The sequence below is a fragment of the Somniosus microcephalus genome, chromosome 6 (genome assembly GCF_052327205.1).
Source record: "Somniosus microcephalus isolate GS21.2 chromosome 6, FLI_Smic_1.0, whole genome shotgun sequence".
Classification (NCBI taxonomy): domain Eukaryota; kingdom Metazoa; phylum Chordata; class Chondrichthyes; order Squaliformes; family Somniosidae; genus Somniosus; species Somniosus microcephalus.
This window is the reverse complement of record NC_140992.1, coordinates 12,334,320-12,359,807: the sequence shown is the minus strand read 5'-3', so window position 1 is coordinate 12,359,807 and position 25,488 is coordinate 12,334,320. Positions and strand designations below refer to the sequence as shown.

Sequence of the window (25,488 nt, the reverse complement as noted above, 5' to 3'; positions counted from 1 at the left end):
AGCTCAAGTTTACACCATCAAGATTAGGCTATGGTTGTAAAAATGTCCAGCTTTTAAACTCCACCCATTTTGCAAATGGCCACATCCCTTTAAATTATAGGCTCATCCGTTTAAATGAGATACTGAATTGCTCACAAACACTCAATGTTATAACGGTAGATATGTATACGCTTGGGATTTCCTCTCCATTGCCCCTCTATTACCGTGCTGAACTGTTACTTCGAGCCAGGTCTGGTGGTAGACAATTTATCTGGGACTTCCCCCTGTGTGATTTCATGGAATTCTGCTCTCGTGACGTCACATCCTCGGGCGCACTCTCTCCATTCATGGTGCCACAGGAGTGGAAGATCATAGAATATTCCAGTCCAGAAAAACCGACCCATTGACTGTGCTGGTGTTTTCCCTACGTGAATTACATAGTCTAATCCCACTACCTCTGCTGGCTCCCCACACACCTCTTTAACCAACTGTCTAATTCCCTTTTAAAAGTATTTCTGGGCTCTGGATCAACAGGTAGTGAGATGCACCCATAGTGGGACCGCCACCCGCCACATACTGCAGTGAAGGTTCCTGGTGGGAGAACCCCAGCACTTCTGCTAAAATCCCAAAGGCCGGCGGACGTTCAGGTCCATTGAGTTTGTTGCTGGGTCAATGAGACAGCGTGAGGAGAGAGCAGGTGTGGCGGAAGGAAAGGCCACCGTGGGATGATATCTCTCTCCTCATCCCCTTCACTAAGAAATCTCTAAACCGTTTCCCTTCACAGTTACAAAACCCCTGGATCATAGGAAGCGGGACCCGGGGGGGGGGGGGGGCGGGAAGAGAGAGGCACCAACCTGAAGAGTAGACCATCATCAGCCATGGCGTAAATCACCCTGGGCATCGGGAAGAGGGAGCCCAGCAGACTGACCGTCAGTCCAGCCACCGAACCAATAGCGACAATGTACTTGGCAGCATGGAATCCGTGCAGCACAAACATCTCCATGAGTGGAGATTCAGTGTCGATGGCGTAGTAAGGCACCATCAGTGTCAGAATAATACTGACCTAGTGGAGGAAGGAGAGACACATAATACTGTCAGTAACGCAGTATGATTGACACTTGCCAACAAATATAGAATTATGTATTGCAAGCATGGTCTGAGCCAGCACAGCCTAATGACTGCCTTCAAAGCAACTGAGGAATGCCCGCAACAGCCAGCGGTGAGGAGACGGATGTCACATCATTCTCTTTTTGACAGGACTACATTACATAGAATTACATAGAACTAACAGCACAGAAACAAGCCATTCTGCCCAACTGGTCTATGCTGGTGTTTATACTTCACACGAGACTCGTCCCACTCTACTTCATCTCACTATCAGCATATTCCTTTCTCCCTCGTGTGTTTATCTAGCTTCCCCTTACATGCATCTCTGCTCTTCGCCTCAGCCACTCCCTGTGGTAGCGAGTTCCACATTCTCACCACTCTCTGGGCAAAGAAGTTTCTCCTGAATTCCCTATTGGATTTATTAGTGACTATCTTATATTTATGAATTATGACCTCTAGTTTTGGATTCCCTCACAAGTGGAAACATCTTTTCTACGTCAATCCTGTCAAACCCCTTCATAATTTGAATGACCTCGATCAGTTCACCCCTCAGTCTTCTCTTTTCCAGAGAAAAGAGCCGCAGCCTGTGCAGTCTGTCCTGATGATTATAACCTCTCAGTTCTGGTAAAGCTTTTTTTTTTACACCTTATGCTGTACAGTGTATTATAGAGTGTGTAGTGTGGTATGCTACATGGGGACAGGAGGAGGCCATTCAGCCCCTCGAGCCTGTTCCGCCATTCAATCATATCAAAGCTGACCTGGAATTCAACTCCATTTACCCGCCTTTGCCCCATATCCCTCGATACCCTTACCTCATGAAAATCTATCAACAAGTGCAAATACTACGGATGCTGGAAATCTGAAAATAAAAGCAGAAAATGCTGGAAATACTCAGGTCAGGCAGCATCTGTGGAGAGAGAAACTGAGTTAACGTTTCAGGTCGACGAGCTTGCATCAGAACGGGAAGATGTTACTAATGAACAGAGCTGCATTTGCTTAAAAGCTGTCCATCTCTGTTATCTTCCAGTTCTGATGACAGGTCATCGACCTAAAACAAAAACAGGTTTACTGGTCTCTCAGCTCATTTTCTGTCTGGGAGCTTTCCGTACAAAAATTGATTGCCGCGTTTCCGACATTACAACAGTGACTACATTTCAAAAGTACTTCATTGGCTGTAAAATGCTTGGGACGTCCTGAAATCATGATATAAATGCAAGTTCTTTCTTTCGTCCTTCTATTTTGACTGTCACTGTATTCACTACATCAATCACAATTCATAGAAAAAAAAATCAAGACATAGCTCTTCAGAACTACAAAGTTCCAATAAAGTTAAGCGTCTTTTGAACTGTCAAAAGAAATGACCATTAGACCCAATAAAGCCTTTGTCCTTTTAATAGATCAACCCCACCTACCCACCTTCTCCTCTTAACCCTCAACCCCACCTATCCTTCTCCCCATAGCCCTCAACCCCACCTACCCACCTTCTCCTCTTAACCCTCAACCCCACCTATCCACCTTCTCCCCATAACCCACAACCCCACCTACCCACCTTCTCATTATTTCCCTCAACCCCACCTATCCACCTTCTCCCCATAACCCTCAACCCCACCTACCCACCTTCTCATTATTTCCCTCAACCCCCCACCCACCTTTTCATTATATCCCTCAACCCACCTACCCACCTACTGCCCATATCCCTCAACCCACCTACCCACCTTCTCCCCATATCCCTCAACCCCACCTACCCACCTTCTCTCATATCCCTCAACCCCACCTACCCACCTTCTCCCCATATCCCTCAACCCCGCCAACCCACCTTCTCCCCATATCCCTTCACCACCGCTACTCATCCTATCCCTCAACCCCGCCAACCCACCTTCTCCCCATATCACTCAACCCCACCTACCCACCTTTGCCCCATATCCTTCCACCCCACCCACCAACCTTCTCCCCATATCCCTCCAGCCCAACTACCCACCTTCTCCCCATATCCCTCAACCCCACCTACCCACCGTTGCCCCATATCCCTCCACCCCACCCACCCACCTTTGCCCCATATCCCTCCACCCCACCAACCCACCTTCTCCCCATATCCCCCAACCCCACCTACCCACCTTCTCCCCATATCCCTCAACCCCACCTACCCACCATTTTCCGATATCCCTCAACCCCACCTACCCACCTTCTCTCTATGTACCTCCACCCAATCTATCCACCTTCTCCCCATATCCCTCAACCCCACCTACCCACTTTCTCCTCATATCCCCCAACCCCACCTACCCCCCTTCTCCCCATATCCCTCAGCCCCACCTACCCACCTTCTCCCCAATATCCCTCAACCCCACCTACCCACCTTCTCCCCAATATCCCTCAACCCCACCTACCCACCTTCTCCCCATATCCCTCAACCCCACCTACCCACTTTCTCCCCATATCTCTCAACCCCACCTACCCACCTTTGCCCCATATCCCTCAACCCCACCTACCCACCTTCGCATCCTATCCCTCAACCCCACCTACCCACCTTCTCCCCATATCCCCAACCCCACCTACCCACCTTCTCCCCATATCCCCAACCCCACCGACCCATCTTCTCCCCATATCCCTTCTTTCTCCAGAAAAGCATCAATGGTTTCTCGGACGGACTTATAAGCCCATCTCAACACCCCCCTCTGGTAACGTACCCTACAAATTGACGACCGTTGGATGAACATGTTCCACCTCACGTCCTTCTTACTCGGAGTATACTCATTTTTAACCTCTCCCCCTTGGACTTAACGTTGATGAAGCGAGTTTCCTTGACTCCTTATAAATTGCTAATTACAGTATCTATTTTTAATGCAAGGTGTTATTTTAGGGTTTATCCCAATCTGTTTGATGGTTTGACTTTAGATTTATATTCAGATATCTCTATTACCATTGCTTGTGTGTCACTGTATCCCATCTGCTCACATATTACTGGAGGGACTCCTGGCAACAGCTCAAACGGAGCATATTGCTGCAAAGTGCAGCATTAATGCTGAAATAAACGTAATGGAACATTTAACAGAACTGCCAGGAAGGCTCTCGGCCAGAGATCAGCTGTGTTATTCTCTTCCGTGTCTTGGTTTCCTGCTTCACTCAAGTCTCTTGGGATCTTTTAGGTTAGATATTCGGCAGGCAATGCACCCCAGGGACACGGGTAACCCTAGGAACGAAGGGGGGGCTCACACCGAAGACTCAATGGGTGTTGCAGTGACCACTCCCACCTCACCTACAAACAGGCCTACAAGATCCTTAGTTCAATCCTGGTTCGTGTTCACTGACCTTAGAGGAGCGATGGGGCGTATTACAATGGGCTGTTAAATGTGCTGTTAAATCCGAAACTAGGGTTCAAAAGTTGAACAAAGCAAACAACGCAAGAAAGAGAGGTGAGTTGGCTAAGGTACATTGGGAAAATAGGTTAAAAGATTTGACAGTAGAAAAGCAATGGCAAACATTTAAAGCAATAATTCATAGTTCGCAACGAATATACGTTCCCTTAAGGAATAAAAAATACCACAGGAAAAATGGTCCAACCGTGGCTAACAAGAGAAATTAAAGAGAGTATTAGATTAAAGGAAGAGGCTTATAATGTTGCCCAAAAAGTGTAGTAAGCCTGAGGATTGGGAGGATTTTAGAATTCAGCAAAGGAGGACCAAGAAATTGATAAAGAAACGGAAAATAGAATATGAGAGTAAACTAGTGAGATACATAAAAACAGACTGTAAAAGCTTCTATATGTATGTAAAAAGGAAAAGATTAGCGAAAGTAAGTGCGGGTCCCTTACAGGCTGAGACAGGAGAAATTATAATGGGGAATAAGGAAATGGCTGAGAAATTAAACAAATGCTTGTGTCTGTCTTCACAGAAGAAGACGCAAAAAAACTTCCCAGAAATAGTGGAGAACCAAGGGTCTAGCGAGAATGAGGAACTGAAAGTAATTAGTATTAGTAAAAAAATAGTACTGGAGAAATTAATGGGACTGAAAGCAGATAAATCCCATGAATCTGTGGCCTACATCCTAGGGTTGTAAAAGAGGTGGCTATAGAGATAATGGATGCATTTGTTGTCATCTTCCAAAATTCCATAGATTCTAGAATGGTTCCTGCAGACTGAAAGGTAGCAAATGTAACCCCATTATTTAAGAAAGGAGGGAGAGAGAAAACGGGGAACTACAGACCAGTTAGCCTGACATCAGGAGGAGGGAAAATGCTTGAATCTATTATTAAGGACGTGGTAACGTGAGTAGAGTGGATTGGGAAAATAGATTAAAGGGTAAGACGATACATGATCAGTGGTGTACATTTAAGGAGTTATTTTACAACTTCCAAAAAATATATATTCCACTGAGAAGAAAAGGGTGTAAAAGAAAAGACAGCCATCCGTGGCTAAGTAAAGAAATTAAGGATAGTATTCGACTAACAACAAGGGCATATAAGGTAGCCATATCTAGTGGGAGGATAGAGGATTGGGAAAACTTTAAAAGACAGCAAAAAATAACAAAAAGATTGATTAAGAAAGGGAAGATAGATTATGAAAGTAAATTAGCAAAAAATATAAAAACAGATAGTAAGAGTTTTTATAGTTATATAAAAAGAAAAAGGGTGGCTAAAGTAAATATTGGTCCCTTAGAGGATGAGACCGGGAAATTAATGGTGGGAAATATGGAGATGGCAAAAACACTCAATGAATATTTTGTATCAGTCTTTACAGTAGAAGACACTAAGAATATCCCAACACTGGACAAACAGGGGGCTATGGGGGGGAGGAGCTAAACACGATCAAAATCACTAAGGAAGTGGTACTCGGTAAAATAATGGGACTCAAGGCGGACAAATCACCTGGACCGGATGGCTTACATCCTAGGGTCTTGAGGGAAGTGGCGGTAGGGATTGTGGATGCATTGGTAATAATTTTCCAAAACTCCCTGGACTCAGCAAATGTCCCGGCAGACTGGAAAACTGCTAATGTAACACCCTTATTTAAAAAGGGCAGTAGACAGAAGGCTGGAAACTATAGACCGGTTAGCCTAACATCTGTGGTAGGTAAAATTTTGGAGTCCATTATTAAGGAGACAGTAACAGGACATTTGGATAATCATAATTTAATAGGACAAAGTCAGCATGGTTTTATGAAGGGGAAGTCATGTTTGACAAATTTGCTGGAGTTCTTTGAGGAAGTAACATATAGGGTGGATAAAGGGGAACCAGTGGACGTAGTGTATTTAGACTTCCAAAAGGCATTTGACAAGGTGCCACACAAAAGATTATTGCTTAAGATAAAAAAATCACAGGATTGGGGGTAATATTCTGGCATGGATAGAGGATTGGCTATCTAACAGAAGGCAGAGAGTTGGGATAAATGGTTCATTCTCAGACTGGCAATCAGTAACTAGTGGTGTTCCGCAGGGGTCAGTGCTGGGTCCCCAACTCTTTACAATCTATATTAACGATTTGGAGGAGGGGACCGAGTGTAACATATCAAAGTTTGCAGATGATACTAAGATGGGAGGGAAAGTAGTGAGTGAGGAGGACATAAAAAAACCTGCAAGGGGACATAGACAGGCTAAGTAAGTGGGCAGAGATTTGGCAGATGGAATACAATACTGGAAAGTGTGAGGTTATGCACTTTGGCAGGAAAAATCGTAGAGCAAGTTATTATTTTAATGGCAAGAAACTGGAAAGTACTGAAGTACAAAGGGATCTGGGGGTCCTGGTGCACGAAACTCAAAAGGTTAGTATGCAGGTGCAGCAAGTGATTAAGAAGGCCAATGGAATGTTGGCTTTCATTGCTAGGGGGGTAGAATATAAAAATAGGGAGGTATTGCTTCAGTTGTACAAGGTATTGGTGAGACCGCACCTGGAATACTGCATACAGCTTTGGTGTCCATACTTAAGAAAAGACATACTTGCTCTTGAGTCAGTACAAAGAAGGTTCACTCGGTTAATCCCGGGGATGAGGGGATGGACATATGAGGAGAGGTTGAGTAGATTGGGACTCTACTCATTGGAGTTCAGAAGAATGAGAGGCGATCTTATTGAAACATATAAGATTGTGAAGGGGTTGGATCGGGTGGATGCGGGGAGGATGTTCCCGATGATGGGTGAAACTAGAACTAGGGGGCATAGTCTTAGAATAAGGGGCTGCTCTTTCAAAACTGAGATGAGGAGGAACTACTTCACTCAGAGGGTGGTAGGTCCATGGAATATGCTGCCCCAAAAAGCTGTAGAAGCTACATCATTACATAAATTTAAAACAGAAATAGACAGTTTCCTAGAAGTAAAGGGAATAAAGGGTTACGGGGAGCGGGCAGGAATTTGGACATGAGTCTAGGTTCGGATCGGACATGGCCCTGTGGGTAGCGGAGCGGGCCCAGGGGCCGTGTAGCCTGATCCTACTCCGATTTCGTGTGTCTAATTCTGTTAGATTGAGGAGATGGTTCTGTGATAGTAGATTGGCGGTTAGGATCAGATCAGCCATGATCTTATTGAATGGCGGAGCAGGCTCGAGGGGCCGATTGGCCTACTCCTGCTCCTATTTCTTATGTTCTTATGTTCTTATCAGGGCACTCAGAAAATAATAAAAAGATTGGGCAGAGTCAACATGGATTTATGAAAGGGACATCATGTTTGACAAATCTGTTAGAGTTTTTTGAGGTTGTAACTAACAGAATAGATAAGGGGAACCAGTGGATGTGGTGTATTTGGATTTTCAGAAAGCATTCGATAAGGTGCCACACAAGAGGTTATTAAACAAAATTAGGGCTCATGGGATTGGGGGTAACATACTAGCATGGACTGAAGATTGGTTAACGGACAGAAAATAGAGAATAGGAATAAATGGGTCACTCTCGGATTGGCAGGCTGTGACTAGTGGGGTACCGCAAGGATCAGTGCTTGGGCCTCAGCTATTCACAATCTATATCAATGATTTGGATGAGTGGACCAAATGTAAAAATCCAAGTTTGCTGATGATACAAAGCTAGGTGGGAATGTAAGTTGTGAGGAGGATGCAAAGAGGCTTCAAGGGGATATAGACAGGCTAAGTGAGTGGGCAAGAAGATGGCAAATGGAATATAATGTGGAGATATCCACTTTGGTAGGAAAAATATTGAAAGATTGGGAAATGTTGGTGTTTAGAGGGACTTGGGTCCTTGTGCATGAATCACTGAAAGTTAACATGCAGGTACAGCAAGCAATTGGGAAAGCAAATGGTATGTTGGCCTTTATTACAAGAGGATTTGAGTATAAGAATAAAGATGTCTTACTGCAATTATATAGGGCCCTGGTGAGACCACTCCTGGAGTATTGTGTACAGTTTTGGTCTCCTTACCAAAGGAAGGATATACCTGCCATAGAGGGAGTGCAGCGAAGGTTCACCAGACTGATTCCTGGGATGGGGGAATTGTCCAATGAGGACAGATTGAGTAGATTGGGCCTATATTCTCTAGAGTTTAGAAGAATGAGAGGTGATCTCATTGAAACATGCAAAATTCTTACAGGGCTTGACAGGGTAGCTGCAAGGCGGATGTTTCCCCTCACTGGGGAGTCTAGAACCAGGGGTCACAGTCTCAGAATAAGGGGTTGGCCATTTATGACATTAGGAAATTTCTTCACTCAGAGGGTGGTGAATCTTTGGAATTCTCTACCCCAGAGGGCTGTGGAGGCTCAGTCGTTGAGTATATTCAAGACAGAGATCGATAGATTTTTGGATATTAAGGGAATCAAGGAATATGGGGAAAGTGCAGGAAAGTGGAGTTGAGGTCGATGATCAGCCATGATCATTTTGAGTGGTGGAGCAGGCTTGAGGGGCCGAATGGCCGACTCCTGCTCCTACTTATGTTCTTACTGAGATGAGAAAGGGGGAAGCCAGACAGGGATCCCACATCCCGATCACTATTTGGTGACTTCTGTTGCTGAAGCTTGCATGTGATGCCTCTCATGGTCAAATATACTGCTCACTCTATCTCGGCTGGCACAAGAAGACTGGTGTGAGGGAACACAAGGCACTTATGGATTTCTATTGCATCATGAACCAGTGTCTTCACGAGAAACACTCTTGCATTCAGGGTCTGCAGGGAGGCCAAAGCCTGGAGGTGCCACTAAGGTGTGGGAGGGAGTGGGTAGATCAGGTCTAACTACTGTTGGGCCTAGGGGGAAGTGAGGGTGGAGTGAGGCAAGTGGCCAGCACCGAGGCCAGGAGTCAAGGGGAGCCAATGTCATCTAACACTCACTGCAGGCAGCTCCACAATGTGGCCGCCCTGATGGGAGGGAGGCTGGCTCCAGATTAATGATCCAGAAACGTGAGTTCAAATCCCACCACGGCAGCTGGGGAATTTAAATTCAAATAATTAAATAAATAAATCTGGAATAAAAAGCTAGTATCAGTAATGGCGACCATGAAACTATCGGATTGTCGTAAAAACCCATCTGGTTCACTGATGTCCTTTAGGGAAGGAAATCTGCAGTCCTTAGCCGGTCTGGCCTATATGTGACTCCAGACCCACAGCAATGTGGTTGAATCTTAGCTGCCCTTTGAAATGGCCTAACAAGCCATTCAATTGTATCCAAGATGGTGGCTCACCACCACCTTCTCGAGGGCGACTAGGGACGGGCAATAAAAGCAGGCCTTGCCGGTGACATCCACATCCCTTGAATGAAAAAAAAATTTGGACCAAGAGTGGGAAGAGTATGGAACCAGAGCCAGGGGCTGGACGGAGTGCCGATGCAGTTGGCTTTTCTCTGAGAAACAACCGTTCAGCAAATTTGCACAGGAGGGAAACTGAGTGCAAAAGCTTCCACCTATTTGTCTAACCTAAAACATCAGCAGCTCCCTCGCCTATAAGGGAAAACCATTTCCAAATCATTGGTGCAGTAATAGACTCAACAATGTTGGGAATCCCATTACCTAAGGATATTCACGCATATCTCAATCAAAAATTGTGAATATTTTATTAGGGAATCTTGGAATTCCCAAAAAACTTATTTACAACTTTGAGAAGCTGAACATAAGAACATAAGAAATAGGAGCAGGAGTCGGCCATACAGCTCCTCAATCCTGCTCCGCCATTCAATAAGATCATGGCTGATCATCGACCTCAACTCCACTTTCCCGCCTGATCTCCATATCCCTCGATTCCCCTAGAGCCTCCCTGAATGTAGGTCTATCCATCTGCTATTATATTTGGTTCAGATTCAGTGAGCATCCAAGTGCTGGTGATCTAATCAAGGTCTTTAAAATGATAAAGGAATTCAATTGGGTAGATCGAGAGAAACTATTTCCTCTGGTGGGGGGAGTCCAGAAAAAGGGGGCATAACCTTAAAATTAGAGCCAGGCTGTTCAGCGGTGATATCAGGAAGCACTTCTTCACACAACGGGTAGTGGAAATCTGGAACTCTCTCCCCCAAAAGGCTGTGGATGCCGGGGGTCAATAGAAAATTTCAAGACTGACATCAATAGATATTTTGTTGGTTAAGGGTGTCAAGCGATATGGAGACAAGGCAGGTAAATGGAGTTAAGGTACAGATCAGCCATGGTGTAACCGAATAGTGGAACAGGGTTGAGGGGCTGAATGGCCTCCTCCCATTCCAATTATATTGTCACGGGAATGTGGTTATCCTTCTGGGGGCAGAGAGGAACTACAAAGTGTTACAAAGTATTACAGCACAGAAATAGGCCATTTGGCCCATCAGATCTATGCCAGTGTTTATGCTCCACACAAGCCTCCTCCCACCCCTCTTCATCTAACCCCATCAACATATCCTTCTGTTCCTTTCTCCCTCATGTGTTTATCTGGATTCCCCTTGAATGCATCTGTGCTATTCACCTCAACCACTCCCTGTGGCAGCGAGTTCCACATTCTAACCACTCTCTGGGTAAAGTTTCTCCTGATTTCCCTATTGGATTTATTAGTGACTATCTTAACATTTATAGCTCCTAGTTCTGGTCTTGCCCACAAGTGAAAACATCTTCTCTACATCTACCCTATCAAAACCCTTCATAATCTTGAAGACCTCTATCAGGTCACCCCTCAGTCTTCTCTTTTCTGGCGATGAACTGCTGACAATTTCATGGATGGCCCACGTCGCCTCATTTCACACGATGGACCTGGCAGATGTTTGGGTTATCAAGTAATTAACAATTCTTTTCCCAGGACATTAGAATTGTGGATCTCTTTTATCCTCCCCCTTTCCTTCCTCTCACCATCTCCCCAAGCTTGCTAGTACTTCCTAATTTACCTCATCTCTTTTATTCCTTTCAATCATTCCATGCATAATAGACCTGCTGAGCTGCTTGACAATAAAAAGGAGTCTCCCTTCCTCTCCTGACTCTTCCTGTAATAAAGCCCCATGTTGAAATGTTTAAGTGTCCTAATCCAAATTGTACACTCTCGGGAGCCGCAAGCCTACATTTCGTTGTACTGCACTTGTGCACTAACAATGACAATAAAAGTTGATTTGATTTGATGCTTCATTCCTCATGTGTGAGCCTAGATGGTGAATGTAGGCAGGTTGTTTGGCCATGGACTAGGGTTGCCAACTCTGATAGGACGTATTCCTGGAGGATTTATCACATGACCTCCTGCCTCGAACCTCCACGCCCCCCACACTCCCGCCATTGGTCCATCCGCCAGGTGAGCTGTTTTCCCGCGGCCAATTGGAAAGGGAACAGACTCTTTGTTCCCCAACTGCAGCTGCATTTAATTAACTATTGGAGATTTGAATCACATTTAATGGTAGAAAATTATATTTTCACTCACAGACACGTATGCAGTCAGGCAGATCACCAGGGAGGCAGTGATGGCGTACGGAATGGAAGTGTTTGGATTCTTTGCTTCCTCTCCAGTCGTGGCGATTATGTCGAACCCAATGAACGCATAGAAACATGTTGCCGCGCCCTGGAGCACCTGCAATCAGCGGATTGTAAAATAAGAGATTTTTGGGGGAAAGAACAAGATTTATAGAAATTAGATACTTGGCAAGTCCTGTTTGAACCCATGTATCCAGGTCCAATGGATGTGTCGGCCATGGCTTAGTGGGCAGCACTCTCACTTCCGAGTCAGAAGGTCGTGGGTTCAAGTCCCACTCCAGCGACTTGAGCACAAAATCCAGGCCGACACTCCTAATGCAGTACTGAGGGAGTGCTGCACTGTCAGAGGTGCCCTCTTTCAGATGAGATGTCAAACCGAGCCCGTCTGCTCTCTCAGCTGGATGTGAAAGATCCCGCAGCACGAGAATCATAGAATGGTTACAGCACAGGAGGCCATTCGGCCTTTCGAGCCCATGCCGGCTCTCTGCAAGAGCACTTCAGCTAGTCCCACTCCCCCGCCCTTTTCCTGTAGCTCTGCAATTTTTTCCCCTCAGGTACTTATCCAACTCCCTTTTGAAAGCTGTGATTGAATCTGCCTCCACCACCCTTTCAGGCAGTGAATTCCAGATCCTAACCACTCGCTGAGTAAAAAAGTTTTTCCTCATGTCGCCTTTGATTCTTTTGCCAATCACCTTAAATCTGTGTCCTCTGATTCTCGACGCTTACGCCAATGGGAACAGTTTCTCTCTATCTACTCTATCCAGACCCCTCATGATTTTGAACACCTCTATCAAATCTCCTTTCAACCTTCTCTGCTCTAAGGAGAACAATGCCAGCTTCTCCAGTCTATCCACATAACTGAAGTCCCTCATCCCTGGAATCATTCTCATAAATCTTTTCTGCACCCTCTCTAAGGCCTTCACATCCTTCCTAAAGTGTGGTGCCCAGAATTGGACACAATACTCCAGTTGAGGCCAAACCAGTGTTTGATAAAAGTTCATCATAACTTCTTTGCTTTTGTACTCTATGCCTCTATTTATGAAGCCCAGGATCCTGTATGCTTTTTTAACCACTTTCTCAACCTGCCCTGCCACCTTCAACGTTTTGTGCACACATACCCCCAGGTCTCTCTGTTCATGCACCCCCTTTAGGATTGTACCCTTTAGTTTATACTGCCTCTCCTCGTTCTTCCTACCAAAATGTATCACTTCGCAATTTTCTGCGTTAAATTTCATCTGCCACGTGTCCACCCATTCCACCAGCCTGTCTATGTCTTCTTGAAGTCTATCACTATCCTCCTCACTGTTCACTATACTTCCAAGTTAAGTGTCACCTGCAAATTTTGAAATTGTGCCCTGTACACCCAAGTCCAAGTCATTAATATATATCAAGAAAAGCAGTGGTCCTACAACTATTTCGAAGAAATGCAGCGATTTCTCCCCAGTGTCCTGGCCACTATTTAGCCCACAATCAACACCTAAAAACAAATTATCTGGTCATTATCACATTGCCGTTTGTGGGAGCTTGCTGTGCACATATTGGCTGCTGCGTTTCCTACATTACAACAGCGACTACACTTCAAACGTACTTCTTTGGCTGTAAAGCGGTTTGGGACGTCCTGAGCTCATGAAAGGTGCTATAGAAATGCAAGGTCTTTCTTTCGTAGATTAGAATCATAGAATCTTACAGCACAGAAGGATACCATTTGGCCCATCGTGCCTGTGCCGGCTCTTTGAAAGAGCTGTCCAAGCTAGTCCCAGATTCTTTCTTCCTATCTATCCAGTTCACTCAGTAAAGCACCTTAAAAACCACATCAAAATTCATTAACTCACCCAAAAATCCACAGACCCACTTGCCTTTGAAGACACATTTGGGACCCCTGCTGAAGAGGCCAGAACATCAGCTGAACCTTGCCAGGCTGGCGGGGTGGGGGGTGGTGGTTGGAGAGAATGGTGCCAGGTTGCCCCCCCCCCCCGCCCCCTGCTGAATGGGGATGTATCTGGCCAAAGCAGCTTGCTTTGTCAGGGGGCACGTGTAATAATTAATAATAATTGTTTTTAAATTGTCTGCTCATGTTTTTTATTGGCGCACTCCCAATACTGCAATGTTCCACATTGTCCAGGCCCCACACCCCTCCCCATTGGCCAGTGCCTGTGCCGACCAATGACTGGGTCTCAACCAAGGGCTGGGGCCTGGGAACCCCTGACCCAGAGAGTCCCCGCTCTCCATCTATCAACGGTCTTGTTGGGGCCGATGGAGGCACTGTCCTGACATGGAGGCACCGTCCTGACAAGAACATCACGGAAACTTTGCAATCTGGCCAGAACATAGCATGACCGGGTCCCAACCGATGGACTTCCACCAAAGTCTGCGAGAATGGCCAGGAACTTTCGGGCCCTGAATGCAAAAGACATGCCACCTTCATGGATGATGCACTCGATAAATCCGTTCCTCTTGTGATATGCAAAAGAGCCATGTGCCAGTTTATTGATGTTCTGCAAAGGTAGTGCAATTCAACATGAGGGTACATTTTGTGAGGTGCTTGGCACACTGGGGCAGGGATCTGGGAATCGAGCCCAGAGATTAGCACATGGGTTTCCAGAATTACTGTTGTTATTTTTACCTCATGCAGGGTCTACCAAAACCTACCCCATGATATATTAATTGTGCTCCCAATACAGTGATTGCTCCCAATACAGTGATTGCTCCCAATACTGTGATGTTCCTCTCTGTGATTACTCCCAATACTGTGTTGTTCCTCTCCGTGATTGCTCCCAATACTGTGATGTTCCTCTCCGTGATTGCTCCCAATACTGTGATGTTCCTCTCCGTGATTGCTCCCAATACTGTGATGTTCCTCTCCGTGATTGCTCCCAATACTGTGATGTTCCTCTCCGTGATTGCTCCCAATACTGTGATGTTCCTCTTGCCTCTGCCAGCAAGGAAACCATTTTTGCCAACCGTCTACGAGCGGCAGGTTTAGGCCCTCCCAGTTCCTGGGACTGCTCAGTCTTTTAACACAGATCCAAACCTCAGGTCAAAGCCAAGTCCTGAGAGACGAAGAACAACCAGGGAAACAGCTGCACCGTGAACTAAGGCACAGCTTTCTTTGGAATACATCCAAGCTAATAAGCTAAGTATCCATTTTGTCATAAACACATGGGTTCCATTTATAAAACACTGGCGTAACACTGCCGAGAAAATCACCATGGCTCGTATTGAAATACTGCCAGAAAACCACGTAAAATAATTCAATTTCAGGTTTGGGCAAAAAAACACAAAATTGATATAAATTGGATGACGAGGCAGTGCAAGCATCTGCAACTGTCAAATCATTTTCTTGTCGCTTATCTTCTGTTGGTTGGGCAGAGAAAAATAATATATATTAATAGTTCCTTCTTGTATATAAATATTAATAATCAGGAGATGCACCATTTACTCACTGAGCCATGGGGGCTGGCGGCTTCTAGGAAATATTTTGGGGGTGAAGTTAGTCTTCACCAGCAGCGCGAAACTGGTGATAGCGAATCGGCAGCCCCGTTTCACACCAAATTCGTTTTCTGCTCACTTCAATGGAAAAGACAATCCTTCGCGGTGTGGAAGGGACAGCCGATTCACGATCGCTCATTTTGCGCTACTGGCCAGACCAGTTTTACCCCCCCATTACGTCCAGGAATGGGCCAGTAAAGAACGGCAGGGGTTGTTACTCACCCCAGACCATCCGAAAGGTAGAAACCTTCCTCCATCCCAGTTGGCGCTGTTGATGAAGAAGAGGCCCGAGAACATGATGAAGACCCAGGCAGCCAGGTTGATGATGTTCAGCACGTTGTTGAACCCCACGGAATTCTTCACCCCCAAGGAAACGATGGCCGTCACGATGACAGCGATGAACATTGCCAGGATGTCAGGATAGGACTCTTCCCCTTTCCCTGTACAAATAAAACCACAGGAAAACAGGGCCACTCAGTCACAGGAGATACCAGAGACCAACGAGCTGCCGTTTCAACTAGCCCGATCCAACTCCTCTTTCAGAAAGCTCTGTCGCCAGCAATGCCAAACACCAGGTCCTCGGAAATACTTGGCACTGAAATTGGACGATGGCGCAGTGGCAAAGTTATTGCTTCACTCTGGGGCCAGGGATCAAATCTACTTCGGACTGATAGGCATCCGCTGTTGTAAGGATCCGATATTAAATGAGTCAGGTTAGTGCTAAAGTGGTTCCCAGCAGGTATGGGTCCAAACCACAAAATTAGCACAAAGATACCAATTTCATTCAAGCACACCCAGAGGGAGAAAGTCACACCAGTACAGTTGGGGGCGCTCTTCTGAGATTGGAGTTAAAGCACATTGGTGGGGCAATGTCAAGGGAGTCTACCCAATATCTAACCCAAGAGATTTAAGGGGCAACAAAGATAGTTTTAGCCGTTCGGATGAAGTGTTAAACCGAGGTCCTATCTACGCTCTCAGGTGGGTGTAAAAGATCTCACGGGACTATTTGAAGAAGAGCGGGGGAGTTCTCCCCGGTGTCCTGGCCAATATTTATCCCTCAACCAGCATCACTAAAACTGATTATCTGATCATTCATCTCATTGCTGTTTGTGGGACCTTTCTCTGCGCAAATTGGCTGTTGTGTTTCCTACATTACAACAGTGACTAAACTTCAAAAAAAAGTACAGGTACTTCATTGGGTGTGAAGCACTTTGGGATGTCCTGAGGTTGTGAAAGGCGCTGTAGAAATACAACAAGCTTGGGTTCTTTTCTCTAGAAAAGAGAAGGCTGAGGGGTGACCTGATCGAGGTCTTTAAGATTGTGAAGGGGTTTGATAGGGTAGACGTAAGAGAAGATGTTGACACTTGTGGGAGAATCCAAAACTGGGGGCCATAAATATAAGATGGTCACTCATAGTTCTAATAAGAAATTCAGGAGAAACTTCATCACCCAGAGAGTGGTGAGAATGTGGAACTCGCTACCACAGGGAGTGGTTGAGGTGAATAGCATAGATTAATTTAAGGGGAAGCTAGGTAAACACATGAGGGAGAAAGGAATAGAAGGTTATGCTGGTAGGGTGTGGCGATATAGGATGGGAGGAGGCTCGTGTGGAGCATAAACACTGCATGGGCTAGTTGGGCCGAATGGCCTGTTTCTGTGCTGTAAATTCTAAGTAATTTTATGAAATTCTATGTAAGTTCTTTCTTTTAAACATGAGTCAGCACCTTAAGGAGAGGTGAGCAAACAATTCGTAATTAAAATTACACAGAGCTAACGCCATAAAACCAAGAAACACGACCCCAGTGTTTTGATCAGAGTAAAAAAAAAAGACTTGTATTTAAACAGCACCTTTCATGACCTCAGAAATTCCCAAAGCATTGACAGCCAATGAGCTACTTTTTGAAGTGCAGTCACTGTTGTAATGTAGGAAGTGCGGCAGCCAATTTTCACACAGCAAGATCCCACAAACAGCAATGTGATAATGACCAGATAATCTGTTCCAGTGAGGTTGATTGAGGGATAAATATTGGCCCAGGACACCGGGGAGAACTCCCCTGCTCTTCTTCAAAATAGTGCCATGGGATCTTTTACGTCCACCTGAGAGAGCAGACGGGGCCTCGGTTTAACGTCTCATCCGAAAGATGGCACCTCCGACAGTGCAGCACTCCCTCAGTACTGCACTGGAGAGTCAGCCTAGATTTTTGTGCTCAAGTGTCTGGAGTGGGACTTGAACCCACAACCTTCTGACTCAGATGTTCTTTATTGCTTTGATCAAGCAGCATTTGTATTTTTGACCTACCTAGTCCATTTAAAGTGCCCACGTAGTCAACTATCCAATGACTGATGGTGTGGTTGGCCAGTGAGTCAAACATGCTGCTCAGAGCACTGGCACCAGCCGCTGTGCCAATCAGATACTCCAGAATCAGGTTCCACCCAATGAAGAATGCCACAAACTCCCCCACCGTCACGTAGCTGTAGGTGTAGGCTGAGCCGGTGGTTTTAGGCACTCGCACACCAAATTCAGCGTAACACACACCTGGAAGAGAAAAGAGCAAACACCTGCATAAACATGGGAGAGCAGTCTACATCAATGCAACCTTCAGTCAAAACGTAACACTAAATATAATAAAGCCCAGGATACGAGAAGTCATTCAAGACCACTCCATCCACAGACTATGTACCACCTACTCTATCATAGACTCTACCCACCCATTTAATCTCCTCCCACAGCCCATGTACACTCTACCCTATCATGGACTCTACCCACCCATTTAATCTCCTTCCACAGCCCATGTACACTCTACCCTATCATGGACTCTACCCACCCATTTAATCTCCTCCCACAGCCCATGTACACTCTACCCTATCATGGACTCTACCCACCCATTTAATCTCCTCCCACAGCCCATGTACACTCTACCCTATCATGGACTCTACCCACCCATTTAATCTCCTTCCACAGCCCATGTACACTCTACCCTATCATGGACTCTACCCACCCATTTAATCTCCTCCCACAGCCCATGTACACTCTACCCTATCATGGACTCTACCCACCCATTTAATCTCCTCCCACAGCCCATGTACACTCTACCCTATCATGGACTCTACCCACCCATTTAATCTCCTTCCACAGCCCATGTACACTCTACCCTATCATGGACTCTACCCACCCATTTAATCTCCTCCCACTGCCCATGTACACTCTCCCCTATCATGGACTCTACCCACCCATTTAATCTCCTTCCACAGCCCATGTACACTCTACCCTATCATGGACTCTACCCACCCATTTAATCTCCTCCCACAGCTAATGTACACTCTCCCCTATCATGGACTCTACCCACCCATTTAATCTCCTCCCACAGTCCATGTACACTCTCCCCTATCATGGACTCTACCTACGCATTTAATTTCCTCCCATGGCCCCATGTACACTCTCCCCTATCATGGACTCTATCCACCCATTTAATCTCCTCCCACAGCCCATGTACACTCTCCCCTATCATGGACTCTACCCACCCATTTAATCTCCTCCCACAGTCCATGTACACTCTCCCCTATCATGGACTCTACCCACCCATTTAATCTCCTCCCACAGTCCATGTACACTCTCCCCTATCATGGACTCTACCCACCCATTTAATCTCCTCCTACAGTCCATGTACACTCTCCCCTATCATAGACTCTACCCACCCATTTAATCTCCTGAGGGATAGTTTGTGTAAATATTCCTGGAATCCCAAAGAAAAACAAGCAAAACTCCTGACTAACTATCCAAAAAAAACCTACAAGTCTGAAATCTGAAGCAAAAATGGAAAATGTTGTAAATACACGGGAGATCCATTAGCAGCTAGAAGGAGAAAAGATGGATTTCAGGTGTAGACGCTTCATTCAAACTCGTCACTGGAAGATACACATCCTATAAAGGGGTTTGCTTCTCTTCCAGATTCCAGTTCTGACCTCAAATTACATAGAATTATCATAGAGTCATAGAATTATTGTAATTTACGGCACAGAAGGAGGCCATTTGGCCCATCGTGTCTGTGCCGGCCGACAAAGAGCTATCCACCCTAATCCCACTTTCCAGCTCTTGGTCTGTAGCCCTGTGGGTTACGGCTCTTCAAGTGCACAGCCCAGTACTTTCTAAATGTGAGGAGGGTTTCTGCCTCTACCACCCTTTCAGGCAGTGAGTTTCAGACCCCCACCACCCTCTGGGTGAAAAAAATTCTCAACTCCCCCCTAATCCTTCCAACAAATAATTTTAAAGCTGTGAAATTATATAGAATTTACAGCACAGAAACAGGCCATTCGGCCCAACTGGTCCATGCCGGTGTTTATACACCTCCCACCCTAATTACCTCTTCCGACCCTGCCCCCATATCCCTCTATTCCCTTCTATCCTTGTGTATGCATCAAGCCTCCCCTTAACTTATTATGCTCTCTGCTTCAACCATTACACGTGGCAGCGGCTTTCCACATTTTCACCACACTCTGTGTAAAGAAATTCCTCCTAAATTCTCTATTTATCTATCCTCCCATCTCCAAATAGTTGGCTGCTATCAACAACACTCCACCAGCCCACCACCCCCTCCCCCAACTCTTCCCTCCCCGATCCCATCATCATGGGAAGCATTGTGTTCCACAGAGCATTTGATAATTTCAGTCTCTACCTATTCCGACAGTCTCCAATCTCATTCCCGACCAGATGTTTATCCAGCTCCTTTTTAAAAGGAGTTGATCATCTCAGCTCCTTCCCTGAAAATGAGCTCCACATATCAGAAAGAGAGACATTTAGATACCATCCTGTAACCTTACTCAGAACTCCTTAGAACACTTCCCCTCTGTGCGAAAAATAGTTTCTGCTAATCTGTAGTTTCACTATTGGCTTGTTAACTTTTACCTGTGTCTTATAGTTCTTTACTCACAGTTCAAGTCAAGTAATCTGTTTAGATCCTACATCTGTGCCTGCCAGCATTTTAACAACCTGGATCATGTCCCCTTAAATCTTCTTTCTCCAATGATTGACAAACAACCCTGGGGGTCTGTTGTAGACTCATTGATGGAGATTGATTGCTGTGAATAGCCAACAACTCCATTATCATTGTATCATGCAATTAGATGGACTTTGGTTTGTCTGCATCTAGCAATTCCTATGTTCCCTAAACTCTATCAGAGTGATGTACAGAACCAATTAGTGAAGGCCTTCTATGTTACTCATACTTTCTTATCCATAGTCCTATAGCTATGCTCTATCGAGCCATGATATCAGAAGAAAGGCAACTGGATACTCACTCTACCTCTCGGATGGGGTCAGAGCATGGTGTGAGGTCAGCAAGAGATGGGAAGGGTAATCATTAAAATTTTAAAATGTTAAATACAGAAATGTTTAAATATTGACATCAGGGATTGCATCCTGGAAGCCTCCAGTCAAGATTTTTAGTGAGAACTCGGACGTAGGTGTAAATATGCAGTGTTCTTGTCCATTCAGCAGGGTAAGGGTTACTCCTGTGTAATTGTACGGAGTCACTGTTTATTCAGCAGGGTAAGGATTACTCCTGTGTAATTGTACGGAGTCACTGTTTATTCAGCAGGGTAAGAGTTCCTCACTCTGTAATTGTATGGAGTTGCTGTTTATTCAGCAGGATAAGGATTGGCCTGGACTAATGATCCAGTGGCATGAGTTTAAATCCCACCACGGCAGCTGGGGAATTTAAATTAAATTAAATAAATCTGGAATAAAAAGCTAGTATCTGTAATGGTGACAATGAAACATGACCATGATTGTCGTAAAAACCCATCTGGTTCACTAATGTCCTTTAGGGAAGGAAATGTGCCTGGCCTATATGTGACTCCAGACCCACAGCAATGTGGTTGACTCTTAATTGCCCTCTGCCACTCAGTTGTGTTCAAGAAGGTGGCTCACCACCAACTTCTCAAGGGAAATTAGGGATGGGCAATAAATGCCCACATCCATGAATGAATTTTTTAAAAGGATTACTCGCTGTGTAACTGTATGGAGTTGCTGTTCATTCAGCAGGGTAAGGATTATTCACTGTGTAACTGTATGGAGTTGCTGCTCATTCAGCAGGGTAAGGATTATTCACTGTGTAACTGTATGGAGTTGCTGTTCATTCAGCAGGGTAAGGATTATTCACTGTGTAACTGTATGGAGTTGCTGTTCATTCAGCAGGGTAAGGATTATTCACTGTGTCACTGTATGGAGTTGCTGTTCATTCAGCAGGGTAAGGATTATTCACCGTGTAACTGTATGGAGTTGCTGTTCATTCAGCAGGCTACAGGTTAGTGATTGCGTATAGAATTGCTGTTTAGTGAATCGAATATGGTTAATCACTGCGTAAGGGTACAGTTTTTAGTGAATCAGGTCTGACTATTCATTAGGTAACTGTATTGAGTTGCTGCTTATTCAGAAGGATAAGGATTATTCCTTGTGTAAATGTTACTGACTTATTGGATCGAACAGCCTTAACCTGTACCTAAAAGAATATTCAGTTCTATTGAGTCAGCAAAGAATAAAACCCTTCACAAGAAAAATTGGGCAGCAGGCCCATGAATCTGTCTGCACGGTGCTGTCAGATTTTCTTTCATTAGGCAGAGTGCTCGCTAGAAACTCCCTGTGCAAATCAAGAGGCAAATAATTCTGCTAAGACAGACAATGGGTCTCGTCTTTTTCCTTCTGTGATTTTATTTGGAACAGGAAGGCAGGCACTGATGGCGTTAATCTCTGGAGGTTGCTGTCACTGATGTTTGGACAGATGAACTGTCTTTCTCAGAGCTATATCTGGCATCAACGTTTAGTCCCGAGGGCGTTGGCACAACAAAACTATGTCAGCCACAGCCACGAGTGGAGTGCGTGGACTTATACCGGCAGATTATGCTACACTCAGGGTGAAGCGCTGATTCCATGTTCGCTAACAGTGTGGGCGTTGATTTACATATGCATTTGCAGCAGTGTGGCGGCTATGTTACTGGACTACTAATCCAGCAGAACACGTGGGTTTGAAACCCATCATGGCAGTTCTGAGAATTTGAATTCAGTGTCAGGAATTAAAAGCTGGCATTTTAACCACATCCAACTCACACTGCAGCTGACATCATCGGTCCCGACCTGCATATTCCTGCGCGTGTCCCGGTCGCAAGAGCAGGTTGACATCGGGACACGGCGGGAAGGCTGCGGGATTGCACAGCAGGTAAGTTGCTGTCCTCGTTTTAACTCATCCCACCCCGCCCCACTTTTCGCCAGGCGAGGGGAATTAAAATTGGGGCCTTAATGTTTGTGTAGCATGACTAGTGTCACTGTAGGAGCACTTTCACCACACCGACTGCAGCGGTTCAAGGAGGCGGCCCACCACCACCTTCTCAACTAGGGATGGGCAATAAATACTGGCATTGCCAGCGACGCCCACATCATGAAGAATGATAAAAAGAAACTATGGACAGAGTCAGGCTCCCTTCCCCCCCACCACACCACCCCCCCCCGCACACCACACACCCCACCCCACCCCACACCCCCCACAGCCCCCCCACCCCACACCCCCCCAACCCCACCAACAGCCCCCACCAACACCCCCACACCCCCACCAAAACCCCCACCCCACACCAACCCCCCACCACCCCACCCCACCCCCCACACCCCCACCCCACCACATTGCCCCCACCCCACCACAGCCCCCCCCCCCCACCCCAACACCCCACCACCCCTCGTTGCAAACTGGCAAAACTCTCTCCCCAATATTTTGCGTTAGTTTTGATGATTTTTAAAGGCTTGTGAATGGGTTTAGGAATTCATTAAAACTAATCCGTGCAGAGAAAAACAAATATCAGCAACTGTCCAGACTCACACCATAAATAATGAGCACATCTGTAGCAGGTTCTAAAGGGCTGCTTGCGCTAATCAAAATATGCCCCAGTATCTGCCAGCTCCTTAGAAAGGAGAGGGAAAACATGAACGAGGGAGACGAGACCTGTCCTTCAGAGTGAACTATAAACTCCGTAAATTCCAGAATTTCATCCGCAAGCATAATCTTACTTGATTTTCTTGTCACGTTAGACAAATAGAAGTGTTTTGAGTTCCTTCTGAGGACCCGAGCTTCATCAGGCAATAGGCTGAGCTGTCGCAGTGACTGCATTTATTTGCTGTGATTTTATTAAGGAGCGATTCTTAAGAACCTAAGAAATAGGAGCAGGAGTAGGCCATACTGCACCTCGAGCCTGCTCCACCATTCAATAAGATCGTGGCTGAACTTCTACATCATCTCCACTTCCCTCTCCCGATCCCCATATCACTTGATTCCCTTAGTGCCCAAAACTCTATTGATCTCTGTCTTGAATATACTCACCGACTGAGCCTCCACAGCCCTCTGGGGTAGAGAATTCCAAAGATTCACAACCCTCTGAGTGAAGAGATTCCTCCTCATCTCAGTCTTAAATGGCTGACCCCTTTTCCTGAGACTGTGCCCCTTAGTTCTAGACTCTCAAGCCTGGTGAAACAACTTCTCAGCATTTACCCTGTCGAGCCCCCTCGGAATCTTGTACGTTTCAATGAGATCATTTCTCATTCTTCTAAACTCCAGAGAATAAAGGTCCATTCTACTCAATCTCTTCTCATAGGACAACCCTCTCATCCCAGGAATCAATCTAGTGAAGCTTCGTTGCACCGCCTCTAAGGCAATGTGTATCTCTGCTTAGGTAAGGAAACCAAAACTGGACACAGATTCATCCCAAATCACCCATCAACTGTAGCTCAGTGGGTAGCACTCTCGCCTCAGAAGGTCATGGGTTCAGGTTCCACTCCAGAGACTTGAGCCCATAATCCAGACTGACACTCCCAGTGCAGGAGGGAGTGCTGCACTGTCGAAGGTGCCATTTTTTTTGGATGAGACATTAAACCAAGGCACCATCTGCCTTCTCGGGTGGACATAAAAGATCCCATGGCCACTATTTGAAGAAAAGCAGGGGAGTTCTCCCCGGTGTCCTGGCCAATATTTATCCTTCAACCAACATCACTAAAAAACAGATTCTCTGATCATTTACCAATGCTGGCTGTATGCAAATAGACTGCTGCATTTCCGAAATTATAACAGTGACTGCACTTCAAAAGCACTTAATTGGCTGTAAGGTGCTTTAGGATGTCCTGAGGTCATGAAAGGGTGCTGTATAAATGCAAATTTTTTCTTTAAATGCTTCTTTTAAGGCTCAGTTCATTGAAGTGAATCCATGTTATTGATACTTGTGTTCTCATGTTATGTTTCAAACTGCAAGCATCACTAAAATGGATGCACTGTATTGTTGAGTGTGTGTCAGACTGGAATGCATTGGGTACCATTGCCAGCCTGAACTCCAGCCCAAACACAGCACCCGCTCTGTGCCACCCCATTTTACACAATGTACAGCACAGAAACAGGCCATTCGGCCCAACTGGTCCGTGCCGGTGTTTATCCTCCCACCCCTCTTCATCTCACCCTATCAGCATATCCTTCTATTCCTTCCTCCCTCATGTGCTTATCTAGCTTCCCCTTAAATGCATCTATACTATTTGCTTCAACAACTCCCTGTGGTAGCGAGTTCCACATTCTCACCACTCTCTGGGTAAAGAAGTTTCTCCTGAATTCCCTATTGGATTTATTAGTGGCTATATCATATTTATGGTCCCTAGTTCTGTTCTCCCCACAAGTGGAAACATCTTCTCTACATCTACCTTGTCAAACCCCTTCATCATTTTAAAGACCTCTATTAGGTCAACTCTCAGTCTTCTCCTTTCTAGAGAAAAGAGCCCCATTTGAACCATTAGATATGAAATAATTATAGAGACTCTCCGCCAGAGCAGGCTGTACGCTGCAACTATACATAGCAATGGAGTGCTCGCTACTGGGAAATCACTCCATTCCCCAACACTGACATCCATCACTTGCCGAACACAGACATTCATCTAAGAACAAAAATTGTGTTGGGCGTTAGGCAGAACTGGAGGTATATTCTGCCCCGGGCTGGTGACAAACAGAAAATTTACTGCTGTTCATTTAAAATTAAAGGTACCTTGCAGAACAGTCAGTGAAAAGGAAAG

General features: G+C 45.6%; 1 protein-coding gene across 4 annotated transcripts in view; it reads right to left on the bottom strand.

Moving 5' to 3' along the window:
• slc7a14a (solute carrier family 7 member 14a) overlaps window positions 1–25,488 on the bottom strand; it is a 72,703-nt gene that overhangs the window by 9,999 nt on the left and 37,216 nt on the right. For all 4 annotated transcript variants that reach the window (XM_085989735.1, XM_085989736.1, XM_085989737.1 and 1 more), the window contains 4 exons: window positions 17,704–17,940; window positions 15,627–15,844; window positions 11,866–12,012; window positions 834–1,042 (listed from right to left, as the gene is read on the bottom strand). In XM_085989735.1, coding sequence (XP_085845861.1) covers window positions 834–1,042; window positions 11,866–12,012; window positions 15,627–15,844; window positions 17,704–17,940 — 811 coding nt within the window. The remainder of the gene's footprint in view (window positions 1–833; window positions 1,043–11,865; window positions 12,013–15,626; window positions 15,845–17,703; window positions 17,941–25,488) is intronic.